General features: G+C 43.1%; 1 protein-coding gene across 2 annotated transcripts in view; it reads right to left on the bottom strand.

The window, feature by feature from the left end:
• mllt10 (MLLT10 histone lysine methyltransferase DOT1L cofactor) overlaps positions 1–14,599 on the bottom strand; it is a 78,033-nt gene that overhangs the window by 13,247 nt on the left and 50,187 nt on the right. For both annotated transcript variants that reach the window (XM_083995727.1, XM_083995726.1), the window contains 5 exons: positions 11,088–11,186; positions 10,426–10,768; positions 9,297–9,512; positions 7,964–8,473; positions 2,266–2,426 (listed from right to left, as the gene is read on the bottom strand). In XM_083995727.1, coding sequence (XP_083851853.1) covers positions 2,266–2,426; positions 7,964–8,473; positions 9,297–9,512; positions 10,426–10,768; positions 11,088–11,186 — 1,329 coding nt within the window. The remainder of the gene's footprint in view (positions 1–2,265; positions 2,427–7,963; positions 8,474–9,296; positions 9,513–10,425; positions 10,769–11,087; positions 11,187–14,599) is intronic.

A 14,599-nucleotide genomic window follows, 5' to 3' on the forward strand; every position in this document is an offset into this window, starting at 1 on the left:
TTATGACAATGAACAGAAAAATGTTCTAAAAAAACAAAAAAACAAATTCCCCCCAAAACCAAAAATATTCAACAGCTCCTGTGAGCAAACACAGATCCTGGTCTGTTTTATCCTCTTTCTCTGGGAGTCATTCCTATCCCGGTGTTAGGGTGTGTAGGGGAAAAAATAAAAAAAGTCATATTCTCCTATTACGAATGCATGGATGTGGTATGTCTAAAATAATAAAAGCTGGAAAACATCCTGGAAATTCCCATCCCTGTTAAATGCAAAGAAAAGGACCTGTTCCCTCGGACCATTTTTCTCTCTCTCGCTGAAATGACTTCAGATTTCTCCTCCCCCTTTTCCTCCCCCCTCCCTCCCTCAGTGCCATAATCCAGCCCCCTTTCCCATCAACATTCATTTTTCATTTACATTCATTTTTCATTCAAAGTCTCTCTCGGACTCCCTTTTCTCTGTCCTGGGCTGATAGCCAATAACAGTAGGCTGAGAGTCTGCTAGCTGACTGAAAATAGCAAATGGTCTCTGTCACTCACACACACACACACACACATCTACACACACACATACACACGCTGAGGGAAGCTTGTTGTTGGCATCCCTCTATTGTTGCGTAATTTCTGCAGACTTGATTCAGGAGTGTGTGTGTGTCCCAGATGCCCAGAGGCGTGAATCGCACTGTACAAACTAACACACTTGTTTAACAATCTGTTGCAACAAAATCAAGGGGTGGAATAAAACCTCTTCACTTAAATGACTCTCACTCCTTCTTTCTGTCTCTCTCTCTCTTACACACACACACACACACACACGCGTAAAAACACAAACATCCACAGCCCAAGCAGCTGCTCTATACATGCTACAAACAGGCATGATATCCTGTGCCTCCCCGAGTCTCCGTCCCCCATAATATGCGTTGAACAGAGGAATTGGGAAGATGAAGGCCAAGCCAGCGAATCCCCCCCCCCCCCCCCCCCCCCCTCCTCTACACAGTGACACACCGACACACACACACACACACACACAAGCGCGCACACACACACACACACACTAACCCCGACCCCTCCTACCCTCCATCTATCCCTCCATCCCTACTGTGGTGCTTGTCAGATGTCATTACATCACAGGACAACAGAGGGAGAAAAAGAGAAATGGATGGGGACAGAGAGAAGGAAGGTCGAGGGTGAGAAAAAGTGTGTGTGTGTGTGTGTGTGTGTGAGAGAGAGAGAGAGAAAGAAAGAGAGGTGGTAAGTGGACACGGGAGAAAAATTGAGTTTGGTGGACACTGCGTTGTCTTGGGGGAGGTTTTTGGAGGGACAGACACTGGGGTCAGTGATTGGAGTTGAGTTTTTTCTTTTTTCTTTTTCAGCGGCGGGGGCAGTGCTAAGTCACATTATAGTTTATACCCCTTAGTTTTTAATGTAAATTTATCTAAACCAGTGCTACAAAAAAAAACTACATAAAGTTTCCAGTCTTGGGTCTGAAAATGACAATAATTAATTTTGAGCTGGATAAACCTGTTAAACTGTTGCTGACAGGATTTTCCTACAAGACGCAGGCTGGATTATGGACCCACTTTCTGACATAATATACTGATTTTTTTTTTTACAGCTTTGCCCATAAGTGTTTTTTCTCAATGTTCTCCACATTAATGGAAATAATGGAAATCGTAATAGTGAGTGTGTGTTACAACATCACATCGTCCAGGTGGGTTTTTTTTTTTCCCCCAAGGGTTTTATTATTATATGGGAATCTGAATTTCTACTTCCATCTGAAGGAAAATGTGTGTCATTCTCTCTTTCGCTCCACATTCCTGTACATTTGCAGTAATAAAAATGCATCACTTAACTTTATAGCCCAGACCTCGCTCACTAAGGTCAGTGGTTATTGAATTAGGCCGGAGAGTCGCAGATGGTTCAATGAAATTTTCAGACACACACAAAAAAAAAGACTCATCTCTGCGCCCTGAATCAACCAGAGCGACCCGACGATCAGCTATAAAGTAACACAATCTACACAACATCACCACACACACACATTTCACACATAATTAACATGCGGTGGATTAGTAATAGCGCTGAGAGATTCGATGCGGAAGACTTTTAATTAGTGTACTTTGGTTTATTCGTGTTCCCACAGTGTATCTGGCTGCACTGTAGCTCCAACAAGCGATAGATGTGTGTGTTTCTGTGTGAAAAGAAAGGTAGAGTGTGTGTGTGTGTGTTTATTGAGCTCGCATTTTAATATTGTGTGTGTGTTTGAACTCACGTGCGTGGAGGCCGTGCTCGTTAGCGGCGCGGTGGCGGTGAATGGAGAGGGAGGCGCTAGGGAAGGTGTGGGCTGCTGTTGCTGTGACAACTCAGAGCTGGCCCCGCCCACGGCGACAGCTCCCGTCGCCGACGATGACCCATCGGCACCGGAGAAAACACCTGCGGAGAAATAAAGAGAGAGAGATGACGTTTATAATCTTTACTGCGTTTTACATAACACGATCAAACGGTGACGTCAGCAGAGCCGCTGATGGTGACAGTAAAAACACATGATGAGTAAATAATAAAACCAACAAAGGCTAAATTTCATTCAGCTGTTTCAGTGTATTTGTCACGGCTCGCTGAGAACATAGTTAATGTTGCTGAACATCTGTGCTTTTCCTTCTATGACAAGTTGAAAACTCTGAGTCTGTAGCAGCTTCAAGACTCCTCTTGTTTCCTTGGGACCCTTCCCATGAGCCTTTGGTGTTTATTACATGCATTAGTTGTAAAATGAAGCATCTGTCAGCATTCGTTCTTCCTTCATGTAAGGCCCATCTCAAATAAAAACACCAGTTAACACATTTCCCTTGGATAATGGAAACCTATCATTAAATGATTTCGTATCCGCTGCAATAGAATATCTTCGGCACATTGCTGCATTTACACCAAGACCCATTTATAAAGATTATTAAGGCGTTGGCTTTTAAACAAGATGAAGAGCTGACTTTTACAAATTTAATGGCCAATTAATGGCGACTCAAAGTGGCACAAATCAGCTGACACAAATCGCTCACATTAAGCTCTTACAAACTGGGATAGAAGAGAGGAGGAAAATCAATCTGCACATCGCCTCCCTCCGTATGAATTATTTGCATTCTTTGACCGTACACAGATAATACATGCAATTTTATTCAGCATTAAAAAATTATGAATATTACATTACACTGTACGAGCCAATTTTAAAAATCACCCACACAAACATATTGCTCTACTTTCACACACACCCATATGCATGCACCGTGCTCTTATCTCTCTGCTCTGTCTGTCTGACGCTCTCTCTCCATCTCTCCCCCCTCCCTCCCCTCGCACACCCCTGTGCTCGCCCACTAACCAGGGATAAGCCCTGCCCCTGCCCCCCTTTGACCCCTGCAGAGGAGGAGAAGGAGGGTGGTGGGGGGGGAGAGGGCCCCTCAGCCCCACAAAAGCCTGAATGGCTCAGGGCAGCACACATTCACTGGGGGAACAAGAGATCTTTGTGCCAGGAGGGGAGGGGTGGAGGGAGGGAGAGAGGCAGAGAGAGATACGAACACTACATGGGCCTACATACTATTTATAACGTTTTGTAATATGCACTAGAAAAATTGATACCCAAAGCAGCGCTGCTGAGGCTCAGAGGGCATGTGCTCCTGCTGGATTTCCAGCAACTGGTTTAGAGGCCAAACCAACAGTTTATCAGCTCCTGCTACTGATGAAACTAAGGCTGAAACTCAGAGGAGTGCTGCAAACACGGTGCAAGTAAAAAAAGAACACTACAGGTTCATTACAATTCACTTTTGCAGTATGATATTACAGAGATTAATTAAAATGTGCCAAAACTGAATACAATTTGTTATTAAGCTGTGTGTGGAAATCTAATGGTAGTTTATGGAGGGTTATGGTTTTTTCTTTTTTTAATATTAGACTTCATACTGTATTTCATGAAGAACCAAAGTCAATGTGTGTCTGTGCGCTGGTGTGTGTGTGTATGCAGGAAATAAAAGTGGAAGCGAAACATATGAATGCTATTTAGAAAGAAATGTGTAAACTGGTTGTAATTTCTAATTGGTAAAATTTAAATGTATTGTATTTTTTGAGTGAACCATCAAACCTCCAACCTTCACATGAGGTAATTGTCCAGTTGTCAGTGAAAAGCAAGATGAGATGTTTTGGCATAGGTTGTAAAAAAAACATATTAAAAAAACCTTGTACTAATAAAAGTTTTTAAAAGAAATTAAATAAACTTTAAAAAGTATATAGTCATGTTAATAACAAGGTTTTTTTTATAGTTGCTGAGGAAATGCAATCTTAATCAAAGCGTATTTTCTCATCAGTTGCTGCTAAGACTTATTTAAAAAAACAAAAAGGACTATTGTTTAATTATCACCTCGGATTGGAATTAAAACTTCCTCCAGCATCATTAAAGACAAAAAAACAAAGAACAAAAAACATTTCCACACACACACACACCCCAGAGCTTGTAAAACTTATAACCTGTCGGTGTGATCAATAACATAAAGCCCCTGAAGCACAGCTGCCTCCATGGCCCAGCCTTCCTGCTCCTTTTCCCTTCATACTCTCTACATGTGGAAGCCTAAAAAAAAAATCCACCTTGATTAGTTCAAGCTGGTTTTATCTCAATAGGAAATCTATGCTGCCCGTTTACAGATGGTTAAGTATGATCTAAAAAACCGGGTGGACGGCATCGTGCTCTGATATTAAACAGATGAATAAATGTTTTGACGATTAACCAAGATGACTGGTGAATACTGGGGCTTTCACAGCTTCTTTTTTTTAATAAATTGAAGACAGTCGTCTAATCGTGACGTAAAAAAGGAATAAGGATAAAAACACTGAACACCATCATCAGACAGACTTTTCTACCATTTAAGATAAACAGAAATATACCTAAACATCACAGCAATTAGTAGAGGGAGAAAAGCTACATTGAGATGAATGAGTGTAAGAGCCAGTGTGTGTGTGTGTGTGTGTGTGTGTTGCAGTAGACCGATAAAGCCATGTCAGTTGCAGAGTCACCAATAGTTTGAGCAGATGACCAAATTCAAAAGCCTGACTTGTGAGGAGGAAGAGCTGAAACAAAACAAAACACACTCCACTGTAAATTCAACCGACAATATTTTTCTGTCTTTGACCGTGTAGTTATTCAGCGTTGTTTATTGATGAGAGAAAACATGCATATCCTGTAAAGTACATGAAAGAGCTGTCACTCTGTTTGTTTTTGTTGCTTCTTGTAGGTTTTCTGTATAGTTAGTGTGTGTGTGTGTGTGTTTGTGTATCTTGTTTTTCTTACAGCCTCCATCTCTTAATGATCTTTGTGCTGCTTGATTTGTTTTTCTTCCCCGTTTAAATTCACCAAAAATATTTTTTAACAACTCTCAGCCACACTGCTCAGTGCTCACCCCTTTTTTAAACATACCGACTAAAAATCGAATTACATTTAAGGGGAAAAACATCTAAACTGTCAACTGCAATAATATTACAGAGGACCACAAAAGATTCATATATCATTTCTTAATTTCTTTAAATGCAGCGATCTATTTTTTTTCAATACATGAAGGAAAAGTTGCACATTCAGATTTATTTTAACAATAAACTTAATTTGCCATATTACTTTAATCCTGTTCACTATATTTTCACAACATGTATTTTGCAGAAGTAAGGCCAATACATTGATATTAATGTTTTTAAATAGGATAACTAAAAAAAACTTACACCTAAGTTGAAAAAAAGATCAAATCAATAATTTACCAAAATAAAAGCCTTATTTCTCTTCTCTCTTTTATATATACACACTCCCTCCCACTGACTTGAATAAATTCATGTCCGCTTAACATCTTTCCTCCCCCACACATGAAACCCACTGCGCTCTGGCAGCTTGTCCGTCCCATCGGTGACCCCCGTGCAGTCAAAGATTAACCTAGCCCAAATCTAACCCCCTCCTACTCACCGCCCAACACATATCTATCAGGCTAACTATCTATCCATCAGCACGGCCGAGTCAGCAGACAAGGGGTGGTGGTGGTGGGGTGGGGGTGTTTAATGCCAAGATCCTCCCCATTACTGCCCTGCATTAACCCTCAGCTAAATATTTACAGTAGGAAGAAGAACACACGATTCCCCCTCTCTCTCTCACTCTCTCACTCATACACACACACACATTTTCACTATCTTCTTTCACCAGCTGTGGTCAAAAACGCCGCCACTGCTATAGGGAAAAGCATAAGTACCAAAAACTCAAATGTTTGTGGAATTACTAACAAAGTTATCCTCGGCGGGCGCTGCTGAAAAAAAATTATATTCAGAAAAGCACACAGCATCAGTCCTCAGGTCTGACTCACCAACTCCAGCTTCACACTACTGGAATACAACAAATCCTCTAAACACACTGTTGGACACACGGCTGAATATCAATATTTATGGCTGGACACAACAACTTCTTATACTTTATACACCTACCGATCAATGTGTAAATGTATGTGTGTAAAAGTATATTTCTGTTCATCAACAATCAAACCATTGATGATATATTTACAAAGTCACTTACATAACCCTGTAGTGTAACAATGAAATAATAATAATATTCTGTGCTGAAAGTCACATGTAAGTAGACAGTTCTCCTTTAACCCTATTGATATTTGAAAAAATAAATCCTTGATCCAGAGAGCCAAACCATAAGTGTTTTGACCAGAGTCAATGTGTAGTTGTAATCCAATATCATTCATTCATTCATTGCTCTGAGGAAAACCAACGTAATAACTGTGGGTTCATTGTGTCCCACAGTCACCACAATCAAATCAGTCAGGATCAAAGGTGTATTATCCAATGTTTGCATTATATTGCGAAGGACAAACTTAATTTAAGGAGATGTCATGAATCACTTAAAATGAAAAGCACTATGGATAAATACATAAATATTTTGGAATAAAAAAAAAAAGCCTGAATAACAGACAAAGAAGACACATCAGGGTCTTTCCCATGCATGAAGGTTATGATCAGATGTTAAAGGACAAGAACAAATACATGTTTATTATCTGTTGAGCTGATCCCATTGATCACTGAGAGATATTGATCTGATTAAAGCAGCCTTCTCCTTCCTTCATTTGCGTTTGGTGCTAATTGGCACACGCATGTTACGCCTGCGCACGTACAGTATATGTGCAAGCAACTGTCATTACGCACACATGCGCTTTCAACTCTACAAAGCATCAACAGGTGAGGCGAGAATTTGAGGAATGAGCAGAATGTAGGTACGAGACGAGCCGAGAGGCAGGAGAGAGAAACAAAGGGTGGCAATTCTGGAAGAAAGGGGAGATGTGGGATGTGTGGGTTGTACTGAGCCATTTCCATCAGCAGAGGGGAATTCCAAAGCATAAAGACAGTTGCCAAGCAACTGAACACGATGAAAAAAAAAAAAAAAAACATACAGACCACTTACACGTGTGTGAGAAAATAACACATAGACCCGCACTCTGACATGCACACAAGGAGCCAATTACAAAGGTGTGTCAAATCTTTGCCATTTGTGATGGGTAATGCTAATAATTTGCTGCACAGAGGGAAACCACAAACATCTTTTGTTATATTCATCAGCATTCGGTGGCAAATGGTACAAAAAAAAAAAAATCCTCTAGTCAGGAGCTCAAGAACAAAAACTGCCACAACAATGCCACCTATGTGCTACTTCCCTTTTGCTCATGCTGATGACCCTACACAGCACAATGAGACACGATTTCTTTGTCTAACGGGTTATAATGGGCTGATAAATCTGGAATTAATCCAGTGCTTTTCCTCATATTAGCTGCCAACAACAATACATTTCTGCCTGTTTGCTTAGCAACAGCAGAAATTGTGAAGCTAATTGAAAACATTTTTAGGTGACACTGACAGAAGGGGGGCGACTGAGGGAGTGTGTATTTCATTGCGACACCTGTGCTCACCTGGCCCAGTGGTCGTGGAGCCGCCGTGACTTTGCAGACTCCCGTTCCTGAGGAGCGACGGGGACTTCTGGATCCCGCCGCCGACACCCATGACCCCCAGTCCCCGCTCTCCGGCGACTCCCACTCCTAATCCACTGCTGGAGACTAAGCCCGGCCGGCCTGAGAGCGTCGAGGTCGAGGAGGAGGAGGAGGGGGAGGCGATGGAGGAGGAGGAGGAGGAGGTGTTGGCTGTGGAGGAGGTAGGCAGCGTCAGGGAGGGAGCCGGCTCCGAGGGCTTCACGTCCGTAGTGAAGCAAGGTCCAAATCGGTTTCGCCAGTTGCCCTTCTTTTTCTTCTTCACCCCGTCGTCCCCTCCTCCTCCTCCTCCTCCTCCTGCCACCGCTCCTCCTCCGATGCCCGGGCCTGAGCTGGAGGGCTGCGGCCGTTTGTATCCAGTGGGCCCGCCGAGGCTCGTCGTCTCGCTGGCTGTGTGACTGTGAGAGTTCTCGTACAGTTTCCCACCCACTGCAACTGTAAGAAAGCAGAAGTGAGGGTTTAATCATCATCACAAGCTCTGCAGACTTTTGTGTTTTTCTGTGGTTTATCAGCTTCACAGTCTTTTAGGAACCAACTCATTTAGCAAAGTGAAACATGCATCATTTTAGTTCTCTATTAACTTGCGTTTTTAAGAAAAAATATTTATTATTATAACAAGTAATGGATAAATACTGCATTTTATGAAATGACAACCAAAACTATTTAGTTATCCATCATACAGCTGCAGTTGGTACAGCAATTTAATAGTGTGCTCTCAAAAAGATCAGATACAAAAGATATAAAAACTGACACAGAACAGGCTGAAATATCTTTAAAGGATAGTTCACCCAAAATTCAAACTCTGAACTCTGAAACTTCTTAGCCCGTAGTCGACATGAGGGTGAGTAGATAATGAGTGCAATTTGAATTTTGGGTGAACTATCCCTTTAACTTCTTAAATTGCAGGGCTATGAACCAAAAAAAACATCAACATCATTTTCATTTGTGCCATCATGCTCATGCTGGTTAATTATGTTAACACTTAATAATGATAAATATCCACCCAGTTCAACTAACATTAATCCATGTTTACTCAAAGTGAAATGGGATACAGGTGGCATGAACACAAACACTGAGCCCAACCTGTGCCGCTTACGTGTCGTATGACTAATGCAGGAAAACACTTGTTAGAGGTAGAGTGAGTCACTTTCATAATAAGTAATGTCATGCCAACAAAAAAAAGGGATTAAGCACAAAAATTAAAGAAAAGAAAGAAACACACATCTGTGTAACTCCAGTAATGAGAAACGCCTGTCACCTGCAGAGGCTGTGGTAGCGGACATGAGAGAACCGAAGAGCGTGGTAGTTCCCTCTGAAGCTCCGCCCTCCGAGCTCGGCTTCACAAGGCAGCTGCTGAAAGACGGCGGGGAGGAGAAGGTGGTTCCACCCCCGGGACGCAACGATGAATCGGAGAAACTTAGGAAGTCTGAGGAAGGAGCGGAGGGCGTCTTGCTGGCACTGGTCAACAGGAGGCCTGGGGAGAGAAACAAAGACAGGTGGGAAACGGAGACAATGACGGACAGGGGCGACGATGGAAAGGAATGAGCAAGATGAAGAAGTAAAAGACCAAAAGTGAGAGAACGACACACGGAGAACAGACGTTGCAGCTGGGAAACGTTTCCATACTACGCTCCCTTCCATCATCGTGGGAGCAGCAGAAAAAAAAGATAAGCAAAATAAGCATTTTATCTGCTCTCCGCTCTCTATCTGCTCTACAGTCAGCCCTCCCTCATCATGTAGTCCTCCCGTGTATCAGAGGAAGTGCCTTGAAAGCGCACACATGGATGGATACACTGACGCACACACTGACGCACACACACACACACACACACACACACACCACTTCTCGGCTCGACACACACAAACAAACACACACATCTAGAAAAAAAAAGGCCTTCAGGGTTCTGAACACAGGAGCTCGGTGTGAGCGCCGACTCCTTTCAGGTCCTGACCTACCCACATGTTCTTTTTTCTGTGTTTGTGTGTGTTTATGTGTGTGTCTATGTCTGTGTCTGTGTGTGTGTGTGTGTGCGTGAGGCGGGGGGCTGTCTCCGTTCCCAGACAGGGCCCCAGATTACAGGAGCCAGAGGCCAGGCGAGACAAAACACTGTTATCATGGCCACACACTAAAAGTCTAGTGCCTGGACAAACTGCAGCCAATGACGCAGCACACGTGCACGCACATCTGCACGGATCATGCTCTTATTCGGCGTTTTAATAACATCGCTTCGATTTAAATTGTGCGGAGGTTGTGAGTTTTTCAGTGGGTGGGCAGCGCCGTGACGCCGGACGGTTTGTCATTGTGTTTCTATTTTTCTAACTGCGGGGTTAATTCCCAGCAGTGGGAAGAAATTAACATACAAGACCATTTGCAGCCATCAATTCACCTTGGTGGAAAGGCCCGGTGGAAGCAGAGGCAGATGTGGAGGAGGTTGCCATGGTGACCACGGCGGAGGGGAGGGGTTTCCCTGAGGAGGTGAGAGACTTGCGGCCGCCTCTCGGTCCCACCACGTGACTTCCGCCGCTGTTCTTCTTGTTCTTCACCTCGGACGCCGCCTTTCCAGTGTCTGCGGCCAAGCCGCCGTCTTTGGGACCGCCGCCGCCGGAGAGAGCCGAAGACACTTCCTGGAAGTTGGCGGTCGTGAAGCGCGCCGCGCTGTCGTCCAATCGCTTCTGCGCGGACGACGGCAGAGAGGTGACGCCTCCCACTGAGCTGCTGCTGTTGTAGTTCTGGAGGAGGAGGAGGAGGAGGAGGAGGAAGGTGAGAAGGAAGGGAGTGATTGAAAAATTACAAGTTGAACGGAAAGGGAGGACAGGGACGGTGAGAAGACCCGGAACAGAGCGAGAATTATCAAAACAACACCGGGTGAGAGAGGGGAGGACCAAGAGGTCAACAGGAGGACAGGATGTGTGAGGGACACAGAACAAGAGCAATAAAGGTAAATCAAGATATAGAAGAAGAGTCAACCGGCCACTCGTGCTGTTACACTTAACTATCTCATGCACTCGTTTGTTTATGTGAACTGTGACTGAGAGGAAATGCCCTCACCTTGTCTGGGACCATGATGTTTGGAAGGACGAGGGAGGGAGACATGTCCATGGAGGTCTTCTTGTGTTTTGGTTTGTGTCTGTCTCGCTCTTTATGTTTCTGCACATGGAGAATGGAGGGGGAGAAAAAGGAGAAACAGATGGGTGAAGCTGCTTCATACATGATACAGGGAAAATAAATTAAGACAGAGAGAGAGAAGAAAAACATTTGTGTTATAACCATGTTCATATTGTGGAATAAAACAGAAAACACTGCAGATTGAGACACACTGGACCATATATAAGTGTTCTGGGGAAGATTACAGCCAAAGAGACGGCAAAAAAAATATATACAAGTTATTAGAATATAGTCACTGAAGAGGAAGAGTGTGTGTGTGTGGGTCTTTGTGTGTTTGGTTGATAGAAACAGAGAGAGAAAGAGGGAGCATTGCATTTCAAAGGCTCAGTCTGAGATGAAAGCTCGGAGATCCACTAACACAAAGAGAGTGACGGAAGAGAGATAAAAAGGGGGCAGGAGGCAACAGGAATTCAGCTGCAGTTTAGAGCAGAGTGTGTCTAAGTGCCTCGCGCCGCAGCGCACAAGGTCTCATTGTTTCATCCAATCATATCCTCTTCCTTGGACCATCACAGCTCAATTTACACCCTTCCCTAACACACACGCGTCGCCACCCTCCTCTCGCACCCCTGAGGTGGCAACTGGGTGCCAGCGCATTTACACCTCGCGCGCACGCCCTGCACCCTGACACCTTCCCCTGCACGTGCGTACGAAGCAGACAGGTGCACGTAGGCAGGCAGTGGCACACACGCGCACTTTTTTTTTTTTTACGCGGACGCTCGCACGCGTGGAGGAGATGCACATCCGCAACCGACAGACGCACTCTGGGAGATAGGCGGTGAAAATATGCAGCGATCCTGAGAGACGACATGGGATTCAACATGCTTGTGATGCTCAGTGTCATGACAACTCTAAAAAAAAAAAAAAGAAAGAAGAGAAACTGCCCATCCCCCCCTCAGGGTCTAGCTGAAGAGTGATTGCACGGAGGCTGGTGACAGTTTAGCCAGACTTCCTCTATGAATGGCAGTTAACAGACATCACCAGCCACGTCAGGAGATAGCAGCTTCACTGTAACCTCTCTGCACCACCGGCATCCGGTTATGGTAACGACCGACCTGGGGACCGGAGAAGAAAAATGTTGCAGAGGTCGATTCTCGTGTGCAACTGTGGGTCTGTGTTTAAAAAGAGACAGCAAGTTCAGATTATTCCCTAAAACAATTTCTTTCCCCTTCAGTGGTTAGAAGTTACGTGGAGTAAAATATTCAAATTCAGGATGTTACAGCTGCAGCACTAAATTGAAAAAAGAAAAAAAAAAAAAAACCCTGACATATTTCCTATCTTTGAAAACACCAGAGTCTCTAGTATGCATGAATTAAAAGTTTAGAGATCCAAACCAGGGTTCCCACACTTTCATAAACATAAAATTCAATGACTTCTCAAGGACCAGGCCCAATCGCTTCAAATTCAAGGACTCAACACGGCAGAGTTTGAGACGTGGATCAAGGCTAATTACTACAAGCTTTACAGAGTCTCATGGACAACAATTAAAAAAGGGAGAGGCTTGATTGTTGTGAATGCTTTTTTTTCTGTATTAATGATGGCAGACTACAGGACCACATGGTCTCTTACCTGAGCAATAGAAACAGAGGCTTATATTAATAATATTATTAATATTTTAAATACATGTATGTGTGTCAAAATATATATAAACTTATGTCTATTTCCTCAAGCATTCAATTTTTTTTTTGTAATTCACAAAGCATAAAGGATTTTGGGGATATCTAGGGATCCTGTTAAACACTGTTCTAGTCTGAGATAGCTGAGTCGCTGTTTGTTGAGGGGTTTTAATGATTTTTGCAATGGTCCCTAAAATGTGGTTCAAACACTTGTGTATTAGAGGTAGAACATTTTGTAGTTGAACAACAGATTAACTTTAATTATTGCAGCAAACTTCTATTAAAAAATAGAAGCAAAAATAACTACAAAAAGGGCAATTACACACTTTCTTTCCACAAGCCCCTGCCAGTTCAATAGTGTGTGGTGCAAAACATCCTTTCTAAATTAAACCCGGGCAGTTTGCAGTTCACCTGTAAAGTTTTAAGACACAAATAGTGTTCACATTCATTCATGGGCGATTCTTATCAGCCACACAAACACCAATATGTCTGAGTAAGGCCCAAATCAGCCAATTAATTAGTTGTGCCCTGATCAAAACATACTACAATTACACTTCAGGTTAAATTAGATAATTATGTAATGAGACAAATCAAAAATTATTGTTAATTAATTTTCCTATTAGACCGACATTAACCAATACTGTCCATCTAACAAAATGGCTCCAGAAAGAAGATGACCAAAGAGAAACACAGGAGTGTGATTTTACATCGACATCTACTACAACAAAAAAAGAAGTGATAACAGAGAGTGAGAGGAGAAAGACAGAGAGGTAAATTCTTTGGGATTCCCTTGTTGTTTTTCATTAACATTCCTGAGGTAGGTGTTGATGGAGAGAGGCTGAGTTGAGAGGGTCGGATAACGTGCACACACCACACACACACACACTCACACGGACCCACAGCACTGGGCGTGGGAAACATAACACACACACAATGTAACCCTGACACCCTCTTATCAATCAGGTCAATTGATTATACAGGCAGAGACAAAGCCTTTCAGCGTGTCTTCTACCCTCTTTCTCTGGCGCTGACCATTAGCCGCCTGATCATTTGACATGTCTGAGTGGTCTTTGAGGCTGTGTGGGGTAAATATGAGTGGTGGCAGAGGATGAGGAGATACGTCTATTTATCAAGAAAATCCCAAACAATGCGTGCTGTCTATGTCCGACACTGATCATGAGGCTCCGGACTGGGAAACGCACTCATCACCAGAGGAGCGCTGTTCTTTGGAAAAGCCTCTCCACATATCTCAAATTATGTGCATGGACATTTTTTTTGTCTGTTTGGCCGAATTATGGCTATTATAGATATTATTTTCTGTAACAATCAATTTTATATATCTATGGATGGATCGTTTTATTTCTCTGTGGATTTAACTATTTAATAAATCGTTTCATCTTTATATCAATTTATGAATAAACTCAAACTTCCAGAGCAGTCGTGGACGTGGTACCCGATCCTGCAGTGATGTCCATATGGCAGGACGTCAAGAATCAAACCTAACAATGCTCCGTAACAAATCGCATGTTACAAAGACAAAGTATTGTCTTTTAATTTGATGTAATATTTATTTTAAATGTTTTACAATTCGACACAATGGCCTCAGGAGGAAGATGAGAGGCTGCAGCAGGAACAGGAAGTAAGGGGGAAAATAATCCGCCCTGACCTGGCAGGAATTCCCCTGTGCAGTTTCCTGCAGGATTTCTGACCAGCCATTGTGTGTGTGCGTGTGTCTGCGTTAGTGTGTGTGTGTGTGTGTGTGTGTGTGTGTGTGTGTGTGTG

This window comes from Trachurus trachurus (genome assembly GCF_905171665.1).
Source record: "Trachurus trachurus genome assembly, chromosome: 20".
Lineage (NCBI taxonomy): Eukaryota > Metazoa > Chordata > Actinopteri > Carangiformes > Carangidae > Trachurus > Trachurus trachurus.